The sequence below is a fragment of the Atheta coriaria genome, unplaced genomic scaffold (genome assembly GCF_025399875.1).
Source record: "Atheta coriaria isolate IRGN ID8LTWV9N9 unplaced genomic scaffold, Caltech_Dcor_3.1 hic_scaffold_5_pilon, whole genome shotgun sequence".
NCBI lineage: Eukaryota > Metazoa > Arthropoda > Insecta > Coleoptera > Staphylinidae > Dalotia > Dalotia coriaria.
In genome coordinates this window covers 1,252,458-1,274,729 of record NW_027045447.1, presented here as the reverse complement: position 1 = coordinate 1,274,729, position 22,272 = coordinate 1,252,458, and the positions used below count along the sequence as shown (strand labels likewise).

The 22,272-nt window shown below is 39.7% G+C and overlaps 1 protein-coding gene and 1 long non-coding RNA gene across 2 annotated transcripts in view; one reads left to right on the top strand and one right to left on the bottom strand.

The window, feature by feature from the left end:
* Positions 1–22,232, bottom strand: part of LOC135791606 (connectin-like) — a 29,034-nt gene extending 6,802 nt beyond the window's left edge. Inside the window, exons 1-3 of the mRNA XM_065302046.1 lie at positions 21,656–22,232; positions 8,977–9,772; positions 7,806–8,052 (exon numbers count right to left, since the gene is read on the bottom strand). Coding sequence (XP_065158118.1) covers positions 7,806–8,052; positions 8,977–9,762 — 1,033 coding nt within the window. The 5' untranslated portion in view covers positions 9,763–9,772; positions 21,656–22,232. The remainder of the gene's footprint in view (positions 1–7,805; positions 8,053–8,976; positions 9,773–21,655) is intronic.
* On the top strand, positions 10,019–11,685 carry LOC135791611 (uncharacterized). The gene is made up of 3 exons (XR_010548088.1): positions 10,019–10,132; positions 10,188–10,221; positions 11,594–11,685. It is a non-coding gene; the product is annotated as an uncharacterized lncRNA (long non-coding RNA).
* Positions 22,233–22,272: the final 40 nt, after the last annotated feature.

Here is a 22,272-nt window from a genome sequence, read left to right as displayed (position 1 = left end):
TATTAGACGCTTTTCATTTCCTTTCAGTGAATATATAGGCCGTGTTAGAGAAACACTATTTTGCTATTAATGAAAAATGTGATAGCATTGATCATAGGTTAGATAAATGACGGTGCGAACGGGCGAGGACGAATAATGCGTCCTACGTGCGCACAAATGTTGCCAAGTCATTTTACAATGTTCGCCGACTAGTTTTTTCCGTATGTAAAATAAGCGTTGAGGAAATGCGAGTTATTCCGGCCCCGTTTCTGCTTCCCTGCGCACCCCAAACCACCCCACATCAGCTTTCCAAGCAAATGGACATTGCAACATGTATCATACTTTTTTCCGACGTTGTTGTATCAAAATAAAAGACGAATCGTATGAATTGCTAGCCCATTCAAGGCGCATAACCAGTAGTGGAACAGTTAAAGTTCGCTGAAGTAAAATATCTCAGTGTAAAGCGCGGAAAAAAAGCAGGACGCAAGAAATATTACCCGCGAGCTCTCATATTCCGACTCGACGTCGTAAAGTTGTTTGCCTTTTTATTCGGTTTATATTGCATGAAGAATGCTGGTATATCCGTTTGGATAAAGTGAGTACTAATGAGTTTCCATGGCGAAGTTTTCGGGAATTGGGAATGATGTGGTGCATGTGGCAGAAAGTTAGTTTACATTAGCGCGCAAACCACGAATATTCAAAGGACTTTCAACTATTTTCATCAGCACCAACATTTAATTGAAATCAAATACCGCCTTTAACCCGTTTTATGTTTAGAAATAAATTTTACAACAATAGTCCGAAAATTATTACAAACTTTTGTCATATCTTTACGTTGAACTTTACACCACTGGACATTTTATTTAATTTTTTTGTTACATTCACATTCACATGAAAAAAAAACTCGGAGATAACCTGAATATTTCAACTTTTATATTATGAAAACTTTTTGTTTAACTTTAGAATATGCGTGTGCAAACTGCGCAAACTTTACTCGTAACAGAATATTTCTACACTTTGTTCAAACAAACTTTCGGCGCACAAATTTTACCAGAATAAAAAAATAAATTTTCTATGACATAGAAAAAGCGATATAATGAGCAATTGATGATAAATTTCATGGATGAATTGATCGTATTGGCTCGAGGAAAAAAACATGTCATAATGAAAAATGTCCTGATCGCATTACCGCGCATAATAGGAAAGAAATTTAAAACCTTTTGTGCGGCGAGCGAAATTAGATAATGAGTTTAGTGCCGCATAGCTTTTATGTCGACGTACATACGAGGTAGGCAACCTAGTTTGTTAATTAGGTTTGAACATGTTTTGTGTGAGTAAGTTGCGCGTTCAAAAAAGAGCGCCGGCTCGTTAAAGAACGGACACACAACGCAATTATCGTACGTGAAAGATTCAACCCCATATTTCGGTTATATTCAAGTATATATATTTTCGTTTCCCTTACACAGGTTGTTAAACTTCGAACAATGCGCCAGCCCATCAGTGCTTGTTTTGTGAACGCTGAATATCAGATATAAATTATTGTTTTATCATAAAACAAACCATTATTGCATATTTAATGTACACCGAAAGCAAACAATCATCTGGTTGTAGTTGTAAACCATTGTATTGATGTCTTTATTGATATTACTGTCAATTTTGTAAACAAATTCGGTGAAATCTACACACACCAATTTTTCTTCACTGAAATAATATTTTCGTAGCGCACAAAATTGTATATTGCATATATTTTTACTTCAAGTCTATTTCCACGTTGGGGTTTTTGTATTTGAACTTTTGTATTACGCATATACACCGCCCCGTGACTAAAACCCGTGACTAAAGTACTTTAATCACGATTTTGGCCGTCTGTGTTTAAAATACCACTTTATGTGCCTTAAAACCGTGGAAAAAGTGGTGTTTTAAATGTGGAAGTAGAAAAATAATATTTTTGTGGCATAAAATAATGTATTACGTATTTTTCTACTTCCACTCTATTTCCACATTGAAGGTTTTTAATTTGTATTTTTGTAATTATAATTTTTGAAATTTGCTCGCACATTACTGGAAAAAGTAAGGTTATACATGACGCCTCGTAACTAAAACCCGTGACTAAAGTACTTTAGTCACGACTTTAGCCATCCGTGCTTAAAATTCAACTTTTTGTGTCTCAAAACTGTGAAAAACTGACGTTTTGAGAGCGGAAGAAGAAAAATAATATTTTCGTAGCACAAAAATACGTATTAAGTGATTTTAATACACTGTAAAAGTAACTAACCCTTCGTGAGCCGCGCGTTGTGTTTTTATTCTAATTTTAACGAGCACTAACAATGGTTATAACAGTTTCAAGTACGGTTTCCATTGAATAATAATGAAAACAATATCGCCCATTTCCGACTCTCTAATTTGCATTTTCCCACTAAAAAAATGCTTCGCGTAATTGGAAGCGGTCGCTCGCTAGTCTCGGGAGTTAATTAAAATAGCAAAAGACGCGCACATTAGTACACATTAATATGCAGATCATGTTCCTAATTAAAACTTGCGTAAAAAATGTTTTCAAAGAGAAAAACTACGAAATAAAAATTTCTCTGCATTCAGTCAACTCACACCGCGTAAAATAAGCACTTGCATGTAGCAATTAAAAAAATTCCGTCGAATAGCAAAGATTTAAACATTTAAAAGTTTTACGCCGCGCAGAAAATGCACCTGTCAGTTAGTCTATACGCAGTTACGTTGCGGGTTATCTCGGTTTCTTTATAGGTCATAATCGTACGTACTACCAGCGGATACACTCGTATTTATTACTTTGCGGAATGATTTGTGGGCGAATCCCGAGCTACGCTGGAAATGTGTCGTGACTCGGCTTTAGCTACAGTTTTTTTTTTTTCTCTTTCATTTTTGTATTTTAAAGCGAACGTAAGCTTTCCAAGCGGTGTTGTGGCACGTTATAACCGGCGCACTATTGTGGTGATATCAGATTCGAAAGGGCGCGTGACTTACAACACCTTACATCAAATTGCTTTCAGAATTGGATGTGAATTGCGAACAGCGAGAATAATTTTATAATAATTTGCTGATTATGCAAGGATAACTAATTACAATTTCAATTTAATTTTATTTTTAGTCAACAGGGGTTTGAAATGTGGTTATTTCTGCTTTAGAGCATTAAAAACATAAAATTTTATCTTTTTTGATCTAAAATTAGTTAAAAACGTGAAAAAAAACCTTTTTACAAGAAAAATTTTATAATTTTTTGCTGATTAATTAAATATAACTAATTTTAATTGCAATTTTATTTTATTTTTAACCAACTGGAGTTGGTAAAGTAGTTTTTTTTTCAACTCTACAACTTTTTTTTCTTTTTTTCATCAAAAATCACTTAAAATCGTAAAAAAATTTGTACAAGAATAATTTTATGATTTTTTACTGACCAGTCAACGAAAACTAATTATAATTTTAATTTAATAGAATTTTTATCCAACCGGGGTTTGTAAAGTTGTTTTTTTCAACTCTAGAACAATAAAAACATAGAATTTTACATTTTTTGACCAAAAATTACTTAAAATCATTGAAAAAAATTTTTTACGAGCAAATTTTCTGATTTTTTTGCTGATTACTCAAAGATAGCTAATTATAATTTCAATTTAATATAATTTTTATCCAGAAACCGTTTGTAAAATAGTTTTTTTCAGCTCTAAAGCAGTAAAAACATAAACGTTTACCCTTTTCCGATTAAAGCTTACATAAAATCACGAAAAAACCTCGTTTATGTGCTCAACTCTTGACGATAAATATTTATTATCGCTCCCTCCATGAAAACACAAAACTTTCACCGCATTTAAATACTTTCAGGGATCGCTTAAGCCCACCTAAAGCCATCCGAAGACTGTTAATTGCCGCAACACTCGCGCGGCCGCAGTTAAAGATGTAAATTTCGCATCTCCGCAGATAAGATTCCCAGCTATTTATACCCGGAAAGTTTTAATAACGTGGTTACAATGCCCGCCGCATTCGTATCGACATCATATAATGATGCGGTGTGTGTTGTTTGTTGCGAACATTACGCCTGCACTTCCTGCCGGCTATTATTCTAATCTCAGCACGTTTCGCGGGGCGGAAGAGCGTGAAAGAGTTTTCCTACACAACCCGCCCGACAAAGTACATTAAGTAATGGAAGAATATTTAAACGAATGTAAATGCGTTTTCGCAAAGTTTTGTTTGCGCAATAACTTTGCGCGCAAGTTGGCTGCTCATGGTGTATGTGTGTGTTTACCGCGAGTAGGTACAAACATGCGGTTTGTTTGTTGTTTCGGTTATAATTGATATTTAAAGAGTAAATATTCAATTTGCGCATTTCTTCCATTCGACGTTTTACAACGTTATAAACTCGGGGCGTGTGCCTAGGTAGATGCACATTAAAATTTCACGTCGTCAGATTAACTGATAAGGATTTATAACCCTTTCGGATGTCATGGCAAGCCCGCCGCGCGTATATAATTAATCCAATTCTATTAGGCGAACTCTGATGCCCCGTCTGGCTGGCCTTTTAGTGCCAAAGCATATTTACTTGAATTTATTTAGAGGTTGTGTAATGCCAGGCAGCAGCGAGGGTGGCGGTGCCAGTGGCGGCGAATATCCGTTTATGAGTCCATAAAAAAGTTCCGCGCAGAGGGGCTTTAAGTTTATTTCGAAAAACTTATTTTAGTCTTTTTAAAACACACGCATAAATTTCAACTTACAGGGCATATAAAATATATAACGACGCGCGGGCCGTAAAAGTTTTTTATGTCGCCAGAAAGCCCCGGATAAAAATGTTATAAACGTGATAGTTGTTGACCTAATAAGTTATGAAACAAATATTTAATACTCGTAACATTTTTTTCGCGCTTGATTTATTCACTATTTACGAGTTAATAATTCGGAATTTTACTTGAATACTTTGTTAACTTTTATACTTGACATAATTAAGACAATATAAAGTTTGCTTAACTTAAATTGCATTCTGATCCACTGTGCGCTCGGTGAGAATCCATCAGAGTAAGTAAGTGTCTCATTACGCATCAGCATTCCTTCGTCTTTCCGGTCGGTTTGGTCCGAAACGCGCACAATGTGCGCTAATCTTGACTATAATAAATTTATTTCGCTAGTTTCAGACAATGCGGATTAACATTGTTGTTCGGAATTACTATCCATTGCACGTGTGAGTGCATATAACGAAATAACGAAACAATGATCCGGCGGCGGCGACGCCATTAGTCGCCGCGGAGCGCATTACGCGAGTACGCGCCGAGTACGTAATTAATTAGAAGCGTGCTGCATGATGCTGCATTAACCGAAATGCGCGAATTTAAATCCGAATCGTTTTCCGCCCCGCGGCCATACATACCATCACACTTTTCCCTCTCCCCCCATCCCGCAGTGCAGCTGCGGCGGCTGTAATTTTGTTGATGGCTTGTAATGCGCAAATATTTTCCGCGTTTAACGTTTGAATCCGTTGTTCGATACGGGTGATATTTATTTTCATAATGAGCGGTGTACATTACATATGCAAATTCAATGGGATAAATTGCAAACAATGCGACAAAAAGCATGTTTTCTATCTAAATTATTAATTGTACACTTTGGAAAAATGAAATATTTTATGAAATAAATCATTTCTCGCTTAATACAGACATGTAACATAAACGCACATTAAAAAACGCTTTCAAATATTTACGATTTATTGCAGGGACTTAAAGCACACTCGGACTTGGCGGACGACAAAATAATAATCTCCAACGACGACATTTAGTAGATGTACAATGCCAACGGTTCCATTCCGCCCCCATCTGAGAGCATCAGCATTTGGACCGGCTCCAAAGCGCGCAAGTACCTACTTCCCAGCTTCAATTCACTTTTACGATTTATTTATTTATTCGACGTACAGTGAGCGAGAAAAAAAAAACAACCACCCAGCGTTAAACTTTAAAGTGCTCTAAACTTCGCTCATTCCGAGCTTGCTTATTGAAGTCATAAATTTATTTAATCAAGCTTGTCGGCTGCGATTTGTTTTCGGCGCGGAGTCTCAGCCGGGGAGGAAAAATGCGCACGCGACTCATCCATCAGCGTTAATTGTAATAATTCACCATTGGCGCAACAATTAGCTTCATTTAGATGGCGTACAATGTGTGCTCCGCCGCCTGTCATATCCAGGCGCGCATTAGGAGCACTCGTACGTGCGCGTCGAGCAAATTAAATAATGAAATGAGCGCCGTGGTCGTGTGTTTGTTTGCGAGTGCGTTTCGGCGTTTCAAATGGGCTAATAATAATGAAATTTCACCTAATCATGTTAATTGCGTAATGTTTACATTGTGTCGTGGACGCCGGACTTTCTGGCGTGTGTTACACTCGGTTATGATCATTACATTAACGTGGGGAGGTGTTTTTTCCTTCGCATTACACCACTGATTATTTTTATTGATCAAACTTCAGGAGAATTTTTGATATTTTTCTAAACTCACATTTGAAAGCAGTGTTTTCCGCATTCGGGTGTAGAAAACAAGTTTTTTCATATTTTATTGTAGAAAACACCGATTTGCACACTTGAGTGTAAAAAACACTGTTTTCTAAACTTGGTATGTAATCTATTTAATATTTAGATATTATAAAAACATTTAAAAACACTGTTTTTAACCGTAGAAAGCAGAAAACACTGTTTTCCACATTTTGGTGTAGAAAACACAGTTTTACAATGGTAGTAGGTAATATGTTTAATATTTAAATATTGTAAAATTATTTGAAAACCCTGTTTTTACCCCTCGGATGCAGAAAACTTATTTTTCCACATTTTGGCATCGAAAACACAGTTTACCAATGGTAGTAAGTAATATATTTAATCCCTACTAATATTATAAATGCGATAGTCCAGATGTTTGTTACACTTTCACGCAAAAACTACTTAACCGATCATCATGAAAATTTGTACAGATATTCTTAGTGGTCCCTGAATGGTTATAGGCTACTTTTATTTAATAAAAAAATTATTTTTTAAATAAAATAAAGAAATTTTTAGCCAATAATACCTCTGCATCTGGCTATTTGACTACTTTAACGCCATCTAGCATTCCAGCAATGAAGCTCAAACCTAAGTACTATAGTACCATCACACTGTATTATCACACTGTATTACCGACAGCTACGTCAACATCAAATCCAATTGACTACACTATGGAGACTGTACACTATACTTTCATAGACTATACTTTCAGCCATTTTAAACTTCCCGCCATTCTACTTCATTGTTACTTCTTCTGTGACTACAGACGCGTACGGAAGCAACTTCATTATTTTAGATATTCGCGAGCGAAGCCGCGGTAAAGCTAGTAATTATAGAATTATTTGAAAACCCTGTTTTTAACCCTAGAAAGCAGAAAACACATTTTTCCACATTTTGGCGTCGAAAACACAGTTTTCCACACTCTAGTGTAGAAAACACAGTTTTCCAATGGTAGTAGGTCATTTATTTAATATTTAAATATTGTAAAAATATTTGAAAACACTGTTTTTAATCCTCGGGTGCAGAAAACACATTTTTCCACATTTTGGCGCAGAAAACACAGTTTTCCACACTCTGGTGTAGAAAACACTGTTTTCCAATGGTAGTAGGTAATATATTTAATATTTAAATATTGTAAAAATATTTAAAACCCTGTTTTAACCCTCGGGTGCAAAAACACAGTTTTCCACATTTTGGTGTAGAAAATACAGTTTTCCACACTCTGGTGTAAAAAACACTGTTTTCCAACGTTAGTATAATATATTTAATATTTAAATAGTGTAAAAATACTTACGCTCAACGTAAAAGTTGCTGCTAACGTTGTACATATTGTGCATGATGGGGCGCACGTTCTCAACCGTGAGCGTTGCCAAGTTGTTCGATCGTAAATCCAAGTGGTGGATGCCGGGAACGCCGCCAAAGAGCATCGGCGATAGTAAAGTGAGTTTATTGTGGCGCATGTTCAGCAGACGAAGGTTGGTGAGGCCGGCAAACGCCCTATCGGTGATCATTTCGATTTGATTCGATTCCAACAATAACTCCTGAAACACAAATTGAATCGAATGACATTGCGCTGTGCGCTCCTCAGCGTCGAACAACGCGACCCGGAATGTGAAGCTTGCGCGCCCCAAAGCGCTTCGAAAACAATAGAAGCGTCATAAATATCACGCGCGAATAGGGGCGGAAATATAATTTAATGATTTAATTCGGTTTGCGCGAAGCGCGAAATACCAGAAGGCGGTTTTGCAGTTGTTGAGAGTTTAGAGTGCGGCGCGTGAAACAAAAGAACATGTTTATTGTTGCCGAGTTTGCCAACTTGCGAACGCGTGGTTGATAATTGATTTGTGACTCAATTAATATTTACTAATCAGTTTTCGGTGATACACTGCCGTGCGCTCGATCGTAAATCAATAGCTGTTTAATTAAATACGTGATAATGCAGTTATACAAAGTGTTTGCTTTCGATTGAAACTTGCACTTTTGTTATTAACTCGCGCATGTTGGGCTTTTATATGTTTCATTTATCTTGAAAATGATTAAAGTCATGAACACGCGCTTTTATTTTCCGTGCAATTTTGCAGACAAGGCTCATCTGTTCATCTTCCGACCGCTAACTTAATTTCGAAGTGCCTCGAACAATTCCAATTAAACGAAATGCGAAATGATAGATCGTTTTTGCGGGATGATTGATAGCGCATTTTTACAGCATATCACCTCGCGGCTTTCTGTCTGCTAAGTTGACACCTTTCGTAAAAATAACACGTCCTCCAACTAAAAGCACCTTGAAAAGATGTTGAGAACTTTTTTCTGAAAACATTTTTACGCTCCAGAGTGCTTGGAAAGTTTCGTAAACTACAAGTACTTAATGCTCATAATGCTTCGCTGACCTCAACAGGTCTAAGGATGCAAATTACGGACGTGTACGGTAAGCTCCGTTTAGTTTGGCGTGTTTGCTAATTACTCACCTCCAAGAGCCAAAGTTCAGAGAAAGTCAAATCCCCGAGCATATTAATCTTATTGTTGCTAAGGTCCAGCCGGCGCAGATACTCGAGTCCTTGGAAGGTATCCTTGGTGAGCACCGAGATGAAATTCGCCGCGAGCTCCAGCTCCAACAGCTTGGTAAGATACTTGAACGTGCCTTCCTGGATCACATTCAGCCGGTTTTGCGTGATGGCGAGTTGCCGGAGTCCTGGCAGATCGACGAACACGTCCCGGCGCAACTCCTGCACGTCGTTCTCGTTGAGGTACAACTCTTTCAGATTATGCAAATTCGCGAACGCCTGTTCGGCAAGTGCACCGATCTTGTTGCGATTGAGCTTCAGCTGCGCCAGCTGTGACAAATTGGCGAAGGTATTCGTGCGGATCTCGTCGACGCTGGCATAGATCATCTCGAACTTGTGTAGATCCTTCAGATAGCCCAGAGCCTTCGTCGGTATGAATGTAAGGTTGCCGTGTGGCTTGACCAGAATGCGCAGTGATTTCAAACGCGGTTGATGCAGGAAGTAACTCCAGCCGGGATAATCGGCGTTCAGCTGCGTGTTGAACACCCAGCATTCGGCGTTGGTGACGTTGCCATGCCCGCCGCCACCGTCGCAGAAGCAGTGGATCGGGGCGTCCGGTTCTTCGCTCACGCACAGATTGATGGAGGCGATCGTGCGCGACGTGTCCTTTTTGCCTTTATTTTCGCGGTTCCGCATCGCCGGCGCGTTCGTGAAACACGCGGCGATTGCGAAAATCAGCAACAGCTTCATTTTCGCTCGCCTGAAACAGACAAACAGAAGTTAAGCAAAGAAATTTGCATCTGCAGGAAATTGCAAAGTTTTTATGCTTTCATTTCACAGTTGAGTAAACAATGAAATTGACGATCTGGCGAATGTTTCGAGAATATTAATTTCACAAGTTTGTACTTTTTAAACAGGTTTGTTTGAATGTCGATAGAGGGCGCTACGGGTATTGAACAGGACTAAGTATTTCGCGCGTAATCTAACCACTCACTCCACTGCGGGCGCGCAGCGAAACCGACGTGAAATTTCGTTGTACAGATAAAAATAATATTATCAAAACAAGTCTAGTTTATCTTGTGTCGTGTTTGTGATCAGCAATCAAATGTTCGACTAACAGGTACGTATATTTTAGTCTGAACGTGTCGATTGGTTAAACATGTGTTTTGTTGCAGACTAAAATTGAAATTCCAGCGAATTTTCACGAAGGTAATCATTAAATTTGTGTTTCTTGTGTTGTTACGCACATTGGTCAACATTCTTTGAAGTTAAAAATTAATTTCTTGGCGAATTTACAACAAGGGCGAGGAATAACACCGAAAACCATTGGAATTCTTTGCTGCGAGATCGTCACGGCCACTTGAACACAATTTACCTACATTCAGCACGGGAGGAAATATAACAGCAATAGGTTTTTATTTTATAAATATACTTTCAGATCGTTAGCGGATTTCGGCAACACGCCAGTTAGAATGAATGATGATAATTTCTGCAGGCATTAAACGGTCGCAAATTACACTGTGACAAATACTGGCTTCCAGTTAAAATGTCTGGCATAAGAAGCGAAACAATTCCGCCGGGTGGTGAGGGCGGCGCGCTGGAAATGCGAACGAGTCACGCGCAGCCGAAACGGAACAGCGTGTGCCTGCCTCACCGCCGAAGAAATACTTTACGTGCTCGGATAAATATGAGCGTGAGGACTCGCGGCACACACCAATTTATCAGGGATCGGGAGGGCAGAGCTTTGCTCCAACGACCCGCCACCGAGACGTCTCTATTACTAAATACACCCGCCTCGAGCATAACTTGACGCTCGCGCTCCTTATTCCGCCTTCATTTCAGAACTTACCACGGAAATATCAACCATCACGGAAGGAGCGTAATTCAGACATAAGACGCAATTTTAAAAACGAACCTGGCTTTTGTTGCGCTTATTTTATTCTACTTTCATCATATATATTATTTTGTGATCGTTTTTCGCCTGCTGCTCGTCTTTTAATGGATTATAAAGTGGCGCACGCAGTCGAAGATGCGCTCCAGGTGCTTTTCTTTCAGTGAATCATCACGTTTTCCCTCTGTGTGAGCGTTTGAAAAAGCGGACCGTCCGACATGGGACGCAAGGAATGAAAAGTTGCAGTTACATTTCGACTATGGGATGCCAGCACGCAAGAGTAATTTACCACCGGAAAAGCGCTACAATATATACATAATACATGCGCGACGTTGCGCCATCGGCTCGCCGTTTGTTCCAGGAAAGGCACTTTTCAGTACGTAAAACGAACGCAAATGCATTATATGAGGGGCGCATATTGTATGCACATATTGTGATTTATCGCCCGCTCGAGGAACTCGTGCGGCCGGAGATTATGTACCGGGAATTAATGATAATGGTAATTATAGTTGTTTCGCAGCTGTAAATATTCAAATTAACTTCTCAACAACATATTTATGTCGTCCGGTCAATAGGAAACTATATCCGCCAAGAAATTAATTATTAACTTCAAAGAATGACATTTAATGTGCGTGTCAATCGTATATTCAACAAATTCTACTTCCTGGTACTTATTTGAATATTTTGTAGATTGTTCAGTGTATAAAATGGTCGTTGAGATGCTGGTGGTGAGGTGTGACTATGTCCTACGTTTCCACGCAAGGAAAATACGAAAAAAAGGCGGAAATCATAAAATATTTACCGATAATATTCTTTTATTAGAGGGGAAAACAAAGCAGAGTACTAAAGAAGTCGTTGAAATGAAGTGCAATATGCAATTCCCTTAGACTCTTATAGACCTTTAGAGGAATTAATAATAATAGCCCGTTTCACAAAACGGCAATTTTGTTTTTTCATGCCATTCTCTTTGTTTTTCTGTCTGCAACCGCTTTGTTCGGCGACTTGAGCAGTTCTCGTTGCAATTTTGTTGCCGCGCGCGCGCATATTGCGAATTGTGATAGTGCTCGGTCTGTAGCAAAGCGTTCGCTTTGATAATTCGTATATTATTTATACGTTGGTGGGACGGTTGCGCGATTTCATATATCGCCGCTCGAGGAATTTGCTTTCGCTAGCGCCGCCGGAATGAAAGTGCGGCGCGGCAGCGGGGTCGCGGTTATTCGAAGGAAGCTAGAAAATTTACTCTTTTCAATTCCCGCCTTCAGCTCTCAACTCAAATATGGCAAATATAAAACGCCGGCTTGCAATCCGAGCAAAATAGCGAAATCCAGATATTTGAAATGAACTATTTGTTGCTAAGCCCTCCATCCTATAGAAAATTTGTCGATTTCTTTTGTGCAAAGAGCAAAAAACCGCTTCACACGCAGTGAAAATTAGCTGTTATTTACACGGAATTTATTTTCGGTGACTTTTTTTTTTATTCACCCTCGATATTTCCTGGTGGAAATCAGGAGATATTTTATTGCCATGATTTAAAAAAAGAAATCACGTTGTATAAATGTATGCCGCAACGCTTTGTGTGTTGTTGATGTGCTTTGCATGCGGATTTGAAACTCCGCACGATCGCACTTTTTGTTTTGCACTGCGGGCGCGCTCAGGCGATGCCGGCAGCGGCGACGGTCGTAATGGTAAAGTGAGGTGTCCCCATTTGATGTCGTCGTTGCCGCCGCCGCCGCCTCCGCACGCGAAATGCGCGCTCGCAGGGGACCCTAGAGACGGAACCCATTTCATCTTCGTACGTCTCCAGCGCATGGAAATATTATACGAGCCGTACACAATTCTTGCGGTTCGCGTTTCTCTCGCTGCTCGCGAGTGCATAAGCGCCTGATTCAACTACGCTATTGTTACAACTACATCGCGGGCGTTGTTGAAAGCATTCCGCGCGGGCCCCGCACTCAATTGAGGTGCATGGGGGCGTGGAAAAATTCGAAACGATTAGCTGTAATCTGCGTGAAGGAAACTCGCACAAAAGGTGAGCTGGACCATGAGCTCAGGCGTTTTATTGCTTGACGCAGGTATTTCCATAAAACGTCATAAATAAATTTCCGTCTGGCTTAACCTTAAGATACTAAAACATTTTTGCATCGCGTGGGCATGAAGGACTTTTACATAATTTCACACATGGATTAAACCTGAAGGTCACCGAATGTAATTTTAAAAATAATTCAGTAAAATTTGTTATGTTTATGTTTTTTTCTTTGTAATTTTCTCATTTTTCAAATGTTATTTGCGCCCACACGACGTAACAACGCTGAAGGTAGACAATTATTTAAATATTACAATAACGCTAGTATATCTTGCTCAAACAGCCCTTATGGTAACCCCTCGCTGCGCAAATTACATCATCTTACACGCACGACGCTATAACAACGCGGTGTAATAAAACGACGCCTATTGCGGCAATATATTAACATATGCGTCCGTGCAAGATTCTCGAAAAAATTTGAAAAATGTACATTTTGTCGACGCGAGACTCATTTCTCACTTAGCGCCCCTCCCGGAACGTGCGAACTGCGTACGTGTATCATGCTTTATGGTTCTGCACGCGGAAAACGCGAAAAAAACCGCCGAGGGGAATAAGTCACGTAGCCGGAATTTATTATTTCTAAAACTGATCTCAGTTGTACGGCGTCGCTTCATCTCCCGACCGGCCAGAGGTCCGACTTTATAAATTTCTTTTTATTATATCGGAACGGAGAGCGGGTGCGTCACGCGCTAAAAAATTGTTTTCGCTTAGGAAATTCATATTCTTTGCAAATCTGTGCGAATCTGATGTGATTTATTCGCGCGATGCGGAAATTTTAGCTGCAATTTACATACGCGCTAGAATCTTGCAGCGTGCGAGCAAATTCGCTGGAAATCAGGAAGAAAAGCAAACGTCGAGGAGCCGGAATGAGGATAATAATATCGTGCGAGCGCACTTCGCATGTTTTGAGTGTATCCCGATACGTGCGGATCGAGTTTTGCTGTGTATATGTTTTTTTTTGTTTTTTTTTTCTCTCTACTTGGGTCGCATGGATTCGATGAACCTATTCGGTGTTAATACGCACGTCGTGTGTGCGAGTAGGTGTATGGCATATTTTTCGTTTGATATTTTTGCTTTTGACGTTAAATCAATAGCAAACGTACGTATTTATGGAATGAGCTCCGGCTCAGGTTGCTGGGACGTTGGATGAGCTCACTTGTTTGCAAGAAGAGCGAAAAAAATTGACATTTTTAAAAGATATGCGTCATGCTGATAAAATACCGATTTTCGGAGCGCGATAAACAATTTTTGAAATAAAAACTTTTTTCTCTGTGTGTGTGTGAGTGTGTTTATACGCTCCAGTTAACTCGCATTCTATCCACTTCATCACGAAATTGAGTGTGATTAGTAATTGCAAATACTAACGTAATGGAAACCGAAACCGAAGCAAGCGAATGAATGATGCCTGCCGGAAGAAGAAACTCCACTTTGGGTTTGCGAGTTGCCGCTTTGGCATTCTGATGCGTTAACCGAGTAACCGTGTTTGCGCGCGCTCCAACTGCGCAGCCAAGACAAAGATTCAATTACGCTAACGACTCCAAATAGCATCCGTTCATCCCTCAGAAGTGCGCACGAGTCCCCGCTTCATTTTAAAAATGACAAAACAGAGTTCGCCACAACAACACAACTCATCGCGGCGCGCGCGCCCGCTCACGGAAGTAAACTCGTTGAATATCGCACTTTTGATAAATTGCTTCCGCGCTCTTGCAAAGATAATAAATGTTAACCCTGCGGGCTAACATTTAATCAGGATATAAAATAATTTCGGGGAGCGAAAAATACAAGTGACAAAGTTGAACGATGATCAAAGGTCGTCCCAGTTGGACGGCGTTTAGTTGAGCGCAATAAATTTTATTAACTGCCGTTGCGCAACAAATCCCCTCGCCTGTCCGTCCATCCATCCAGCGCGACGCGTTTTTATTGCGTGTTGTGTTTGTGTGTTGTGTTGTTTTTTTTTGTGCTGCGTTTATTTATGCGCGTTTTCGGCCGTCGTGCATGCATGAATAAAGTTGATAGTGGATTTTTCACATTGCTGAGAGCCGAATCATATTCGACGAGCTAGATTTACGCTTCTAAAAGTAAAGCCATAAAGCGTAATTCTGCCTGGCCCGGCTTAAATGGTTCGTGAAGATAACAACACGGGCACTCAGTTTTTAACCCTCGAACCAAAAAATAACCCCGCTTTTCCATTTAGTATTTTGGTGTGCGCGCAGAGAGCGCTTTGCTATCTGCATGTAAAGACTACTTTGATTTTTATTCTATTCATCGCGTGCGCCCGTTCGGGGATTAATAATCAACGATATTCAGAATTTGATGTGCGTTCAGCGGGCGGAATTCCCCCGACTTCATTTCGCATTCAGTTTTTCAATAAACTTGCGATTTCTTTGGCGTGAAAAATGCGCGTTGAAGATATTGCGAAATTGTGCGCATTCTCCTAAAGGCGATAAAAACTGAGTTTTCGCGCCTCGTTTGCTTGTTTGCGAAAGTTTTGCCCAACCCGTTTTTCAGCGCTGCAGGCAAATAATTTTACTTTCTATTCTTGTAGGTTAATCAGCGCAAAAGCGGCGCGCGCGCCTTGTGGCGGCAGCAGAACGCCGGCGGAAATGCGGCTGCGAAACTCACACAAGGGATGCGAAACAACAGCGGGCGTATAATATAAATTTACTAACGCGTCGCGTCCAGAGTCGCCCGAATCCGATACGCGCATTTTGCGAAATCCCAAAACTAATATTTCTTATTTCCGGACTCTTAGCCCTGCAACGCAATCCAATTTTATGCGCATAATAGAGAATAACGCGCATGACGTTTTTGTGCACTCCTGCGCTCGGACTAAGCACGATTTATTGCCGAAACAAGGCCATCATTTTATTAATCAATGAACTCAACATAAACGAAATTAGAATGTGTTTAATGCCAGAGGCAAATTTACGGTGCACCTGATGAATAAATGATATGTCGATAAATTTGCGCTTCACGTGACAGTATGTCAAATTCATATTTAATATCTGTTAATTAATCTTCAAAGATTAATCGCCGTGCGGCGTAATTTGTTGCGCTGAATTTGCGCCCATCGCGATGGATTGACGTCCGAGTGGGCATGCAACTATCATCAAAATTAATTGCTGCCTTTTAGCGTAACAACACACCGATTACGCATTTGTTCAAAAATCATGAGATATTTATTTATCACGATTGCTTTGCTGTAATTTACTCGTTTTGATTCCGGTTACGTAGGCAGGATCATTACAAAATTTCATAAAATTGCGCACTCGAATGCGAACAAGTTTTCGACACGTGCTCCAGCCGAATTTGTCGGGTCAGCATCGCATTGATTACACAGGTAATCAAAATAAACTCCGCTATTGATTCTATCGATATCATATTACCAGCGTATTCGTTTATTCTAATTACATATTTTGATGTAAATGATTCAGAAATATTCCCGGTTATAATAGCAGTTTAATTTTTAATTTGTGGCCCATTTGTAATTCCGCTTTCATTGTAAATTCGAATCTTGAATCGGAATTATTTTATTAACATTAAAATGATTACCGCGCTCTCTAGTTGCTGAAATTAATATTTGATTTAAATGAAGCGTCCGATGAAGAATTTTGCGATTAATTTTTAATGCGACGATTTGCATTTTATTCTCGAATGTTATTGTTAAATATTCATGCGCCACTAAAGTATTGGTTCGGTGTGAAACACGCCAGCTGAATATTTTAATTAATCTTCACCTTCCGGAGAGCGGTCATTAATTTAGTGCAGCAAAAAGGTGTTCCAACAACAAAAACCAATGTAATGTACATTTGACTAATTACTCTTTTACTCTTAGTGTTCTTTTGTTTCTCGGCTGAAAGCAAATCAAGTTTATTAGGAGGAGTAAAAGTTTGGTTAGGTTGGTTTTGGGGTTAGAAGCAGCCTATTCACACTAGTATTGTATATCGTAATTCTGTTAAAATTAAGTCGTGAATATATAAAGTTAGGAATAAATTATGTAGCACTTTGTCGGTGATGAAATAAGAAAAAATGAGATAAATGTAAGGCTGGGCGCGCTCACGTCGAGGGAAATTATGCAGATATTGAGTTGAATCTCGCGAGAGGCAATTCGTTTCACCTGCTCTTTCGCGCTCGCAGGTTATTAACATTTAACGCTCCGAAACGCGCTCGGAAAAAAATGATTTTAAATATATATGTATATATCAGCGACGTACTTATGCAAACCGCGTCGATATTTTCGAATTAAATGAATGGGCGTTTTTCGGCGCATCCACCATTTGCAACCTTCCAATAGATCGACTTTCCCCTCGATCAGACGCGCGCCCGTTCGCGAGAGGGCTTATAATGCTAAAATCTATAAGTATATCCTACTCGGGAATTTATGAATTATTCAAATTTTCCTAAAGGTTTAACATAAAGCAAAGCTTTTCCAGTTCATAAAAATTTCACCCCACCACCTTTTCGGCCGTAAAAAATTTAACTCGTTGCGAGCGCACCGGAGCACTCTCTTAAATGCGTGCCACATTTATGTGCGTGCCCTCTGCGTGCGGGGTGTAACTAGCCCGGCGTCTTTTTGCCTTTTCTTCAATTGTGTGCTTGCGATGTGGAGGCGCCGGGCATATTATGTATTTGGCCGTATTGCGAAGTTAAATTGGATTCGCTTCGGCTTTCAGCCTTCGTACGCGCGTAAATATATGAAAAGAAATATAAGTATATATATTTTCATATTGAAAACGTGGATTTACATTCGTTGGCGTCGGTTTGATAGGCACACGCGGAGCGCTTGTTTTCCTCTCGGTGTGTTGTTGTGTTGTGATTTGCTGATGCATTTCTTTATTGATTTTGCGTCGCGCTGCATTCTTTAGTAACTTTTGTAAACTTGTTAGGATATGCAAAGATTGACTTTTCACTTGTGTGTGTAGATGCCGCTGTTGCTGTGTGCTGTGATTATATTTTAATTAGTTTGAGGTAATTGTATTATGGGGCCGAGGCCGATCGTCAGGAGTCGCTCGCAATTGCCACACTGTGCGGTAATTACGTTAGATTATGTTTGAAAATCGATCGTCGGTCAGATGATAGGTAAATTGCGGTTGGATACGGACGCCTTGCGCGGTTTCTGGGCCAAATATGACAGCTACACCATTAGGAAAATTGTTTTTGAAGTTTTAGTTTTAGTTCGGATGAAATGTTGATTTGTTGTTGAAAGTGTAGCAAAACTTTTACTTCGATGAGTGTTTTGTTCGAAACCTTTCAATAAAATCAAAACTTTTACAAACATTTTCTTGAATATTTAAATATAATTACTATGCAGGTGCTGGGAGAGTTTTAGATTAAATTTTTGGCAAACGACATAATTATCTGTTCGCGAAAATATAATAATTAGTATTCTAGATATACACGAATATGAAATGCACGAAATTATTCTTCCCTTAAGAATATTATTAATTATCTCGACGTTACAAAGGAGAGACTGAAGCTGCGGCAGTAAAAAATGGTCCGAATTTTAAACATTAGCATCCTTATTAATGTTTTAATGCGTCTCGCCGCGCAGACAAAAACACCGACCAGCGAAGAATTGAACAAAGGATAAAAATGATGTTAGCCGAAGTATTTCCCAAGCGCGCTTTTGTTGTTGTTTTGTGTTCATCTCGTAAGGGGCGAATTTGAGCGCCGGCGACGTCATAGGGCGCACACAAAGCCTGGAGACACTAAATTAAATACGAGAAAAAGGTCCCATCGAACACCGTGCACTACGCGACCACCGCCACCGCCTCTCTAAATAGTATTCCTCGTGCTATTGTCCATCCCGCTATAAATAATCGTCGGCGATATAAATTATCCCTTGGGTCCGTTTCCGAACGTCGCTGGCGCTGTCCGTCTAAGTCTATTTTACGAACCCTTTTTTCAACTCCAACCCCATCGCGCACTAAAAACCCGTCCCGAGTCAGATTTACTCATTGCACCTATTATACACGTATTGATTTTTCCAGCGTCAAAAATCGTTATAATTACGTTTGGTATTGTCAAAGATAAACGCGTATCGGAATAATAGTGATTAGAATGGCAATGCGTGGGCGAAATTCGCAAAAGTTTTTGTTGCACTGTGTAAAATGCAAAATTGCGAAAAACTGCAATGTGCAGCGCGGCCATTGTTTGAGCGCTATACGGAAAGGGCGGAAATTACTTCCGGTTTTATTATATACAATGGCGACTCGCATGTAGATTGCGCTAATCCTCGCGAGAGACATTGGTCACACTAGTAGTTTTTTGCGAGCGACGCACCGGCGACTCGCATGCAACCAGCGCGTTTTAATAAAATCCTGTGTCCTGGCGATGGGATTTCCATACGCGCTGGAATGCCTCACAGTAATACTACAAACGCATGCTCGAATTATTCTTACACGGGTTTTATTTATATTTTTAATCACGACAGGACATGATAGTTTGCATAAGCTTTAAAGTACTAATTTGCAGCGCAGCAACAAAAACACTTTTTATTATTATTTCTCCGAAACGTAAAAAAGAGTCCTTTAATTATTGTCATATTTGCAGCGTGTGCAGTAATTATAAATGTAAATTACTAGTCAACATAATCTCAAATTTTGAGTTAATTAGCGCACCGATATGATACGCTAAAAATTAATTAATTAGCATAGTTGAGCATGCAGACTAGAGCAACATTGATTAATTAAGCTCGATAATTTACTCTAGTGTACACACGATACGCTCGGTTTCCGACATCTGTCTCGAGAATAGCGTTTAGTTGCGCTGCTGGCGGGCGTTTCGAAATGATAGCGATTAATACAGTCGAGGAAAAATTTCAAAAATCATAATTAGTTCTCGAAGCGGAGACGATGTGAAAATCCTCTGAGTGCAGCAATGCATAAGCGATTCACAAAGCAGCAGCGTTTCTCCTCCAAAGGGTTCATATTTTAATTGAATCATTTTTTCATCCAGCAAGCAAAACGCGTCGGACACGCTCATTTATAATTCTGGCGAGTATAATTAAGCTGCACTTTTACTTAGGATTATTTACTGATGAGTGCTGTGCGAAAAAAAATAATGAAAAATTGTAATTTTTTTTATTTGACTCATGGTAATTTAATTTTTTTTTTGATAAAAAAATATATTGTAATTATTATTGTTCTGGCAAATTCGGCGATCGTCGAAGCGTAAGATTTTCGTCTTAGATTAAATACTTGGAATGTTTACTTTGACCGGGAATCTCGATTGGCACGGTGAGGAGCGACTGGGCGTAACGAAGGATGCGAAGGCGCGGAGTGATTAAAATTGTTTCACCTAGGCGCCCCTTCAGCGCCCGGGTGCAATCACGTGGATTCCAATCGTTTTCGGCTTGCCGTCTGTCATTCTTTAAACGATTTTCCAGCAGCCGTGCGCCTATCCGCCAGCTGAGAAAAACGCTTTTCTTTTTTCATGTTTGTTATTATTGCACGGTGCGCAAAAAAACAAAAGAAAGCAATAACAAAAGCAACATGATGAAAGAAGCGCAGATTCTGAAGACAGGTGTGCGCAAAAAAGCGATTTATAAAACAATTAATCATCCGGATATTTATTATTAACTTTTTGATATTTTTCCTACGATGGTAAACTTTGATAAAAAAAAAATGTATTTCCACCACGAAAATCCGCAGCTTCTGAAGACATTATGAAAATGTGTTAAACCAATATTAAACTTTTGTTGCTTGTGCGCCGACGGCGGAATTTTAAATGTATTGTTTCGGATATGCGAATATGGGCCAGAAATCCCGACACCACGTACGCGGCCCCGAGGCGCATCCCTATATCGTTGTGTATTTGGTGGGTGGTAAAAGCATCATCTCAATATTATGTTTGCGCCGCTCGGGGTCCACGCGTATGGCACACACGCCGTAATATTTCCGGCAGCCGGGGAACCAAAAGTTATTTTGCATGTCAAACCTCTGCGAACGGCACACGAAACATGCCCCACTTGATTTTATTATCGTCGCGTTACACACAAAATGATTCACACAATTTGACCAATTTTATGCTATTCTAGAGGTCAGAAAATAAAAAAACAGTTTTTTTCTGTAATTATATCTGTGATTTATCGTCACATTAGCATATTTTGCTATCGTGCTGTGGAAATATTTCTTAATTTATTGACGAAATGCGCAATATTCGACATATCAGCGAGTGCGATCCGGGTCACGCCCACTAAACCAACGAAAACATTCTCTATTATAGCCCTTAGCCGGCAAATAATGCTCGGGGTAATAATTTTCTTACAAGCATCAACGCTCGGGCGTAAAATTCGCCAAGGGTGTAATTTAAATTATACCAAGGCGGCTCATATACCTTTCGCCGGTGGTTTTCTCTGACCTTTTCCAAAGGGTGCCGGAAGGAATGTTTGCGGTCAAGTTGCTTGCACCTTTTCGCCCGGCGCATCCACCAATATATAAGAAAAACAAAGCTAACGCAATATCCAGCCGCGTGATTAACGCCATCCGAGACCAGCGCCCGTCCCGCATTCCTTCGGCGAAATCTTTCACACGCTCTTTGAAAGCGACGCCTTTGGTGATCAATTTCAAAGCTATTATCAGGGCTTCACTGAAAGCTTATCCCGTTGAAAATGTGATCTTTACAGTTTTCAATTCATTGAGTTGTAATTTTACTTAAAATATACTTACGATTGCTTCAATTAAGCAGCGAATTAATATTTTATCGGTGTTAATCCGTGTAATCCCCAAATGAATTATGCGCACACGTTTTTGACTCGCGTTTATTGCATTGTAATCACCATTTATTTAAAATTCAAATTCGGAGATTTTATTTAATGAGCGTTTAATGTTTCCCAGCTCGCTTGTCAAAGTCGGCACTAAGTGAAATTAAACCGAGCAGCGTTTTTGTCCCTGGCATTGCACAATATGCGTTCAAATTTATCCCGGTGACGCTTTGACAGTAGTGATTGCACAAAATAAATTAAACTTTAAAATCAATTATCGAAATTGCCGCCGGTGACAGTTTATATGCGCTTTAATAGTTGATCAAATTATTTCACACTGAAGTTATTTGTTTATATTTTTGTTTAAACAATTAAAACGAATGAAAAGTAGAAGAAGCGTGTCACTAATGAATGGCATTAGGATTAATTGCTGTTTGTGTGCGGAGTTGTTATAAGTTGTTTAAATATTTAAGCTGCGCGCGAGAGTCGCGATAGCCACCCCTTTGCGGCACAGGGCGCGTGTTGCAGAGAGGTCACCCTTCGACGACGCGCCGGGTGAGACTGACTGAATGCGCTCGCACT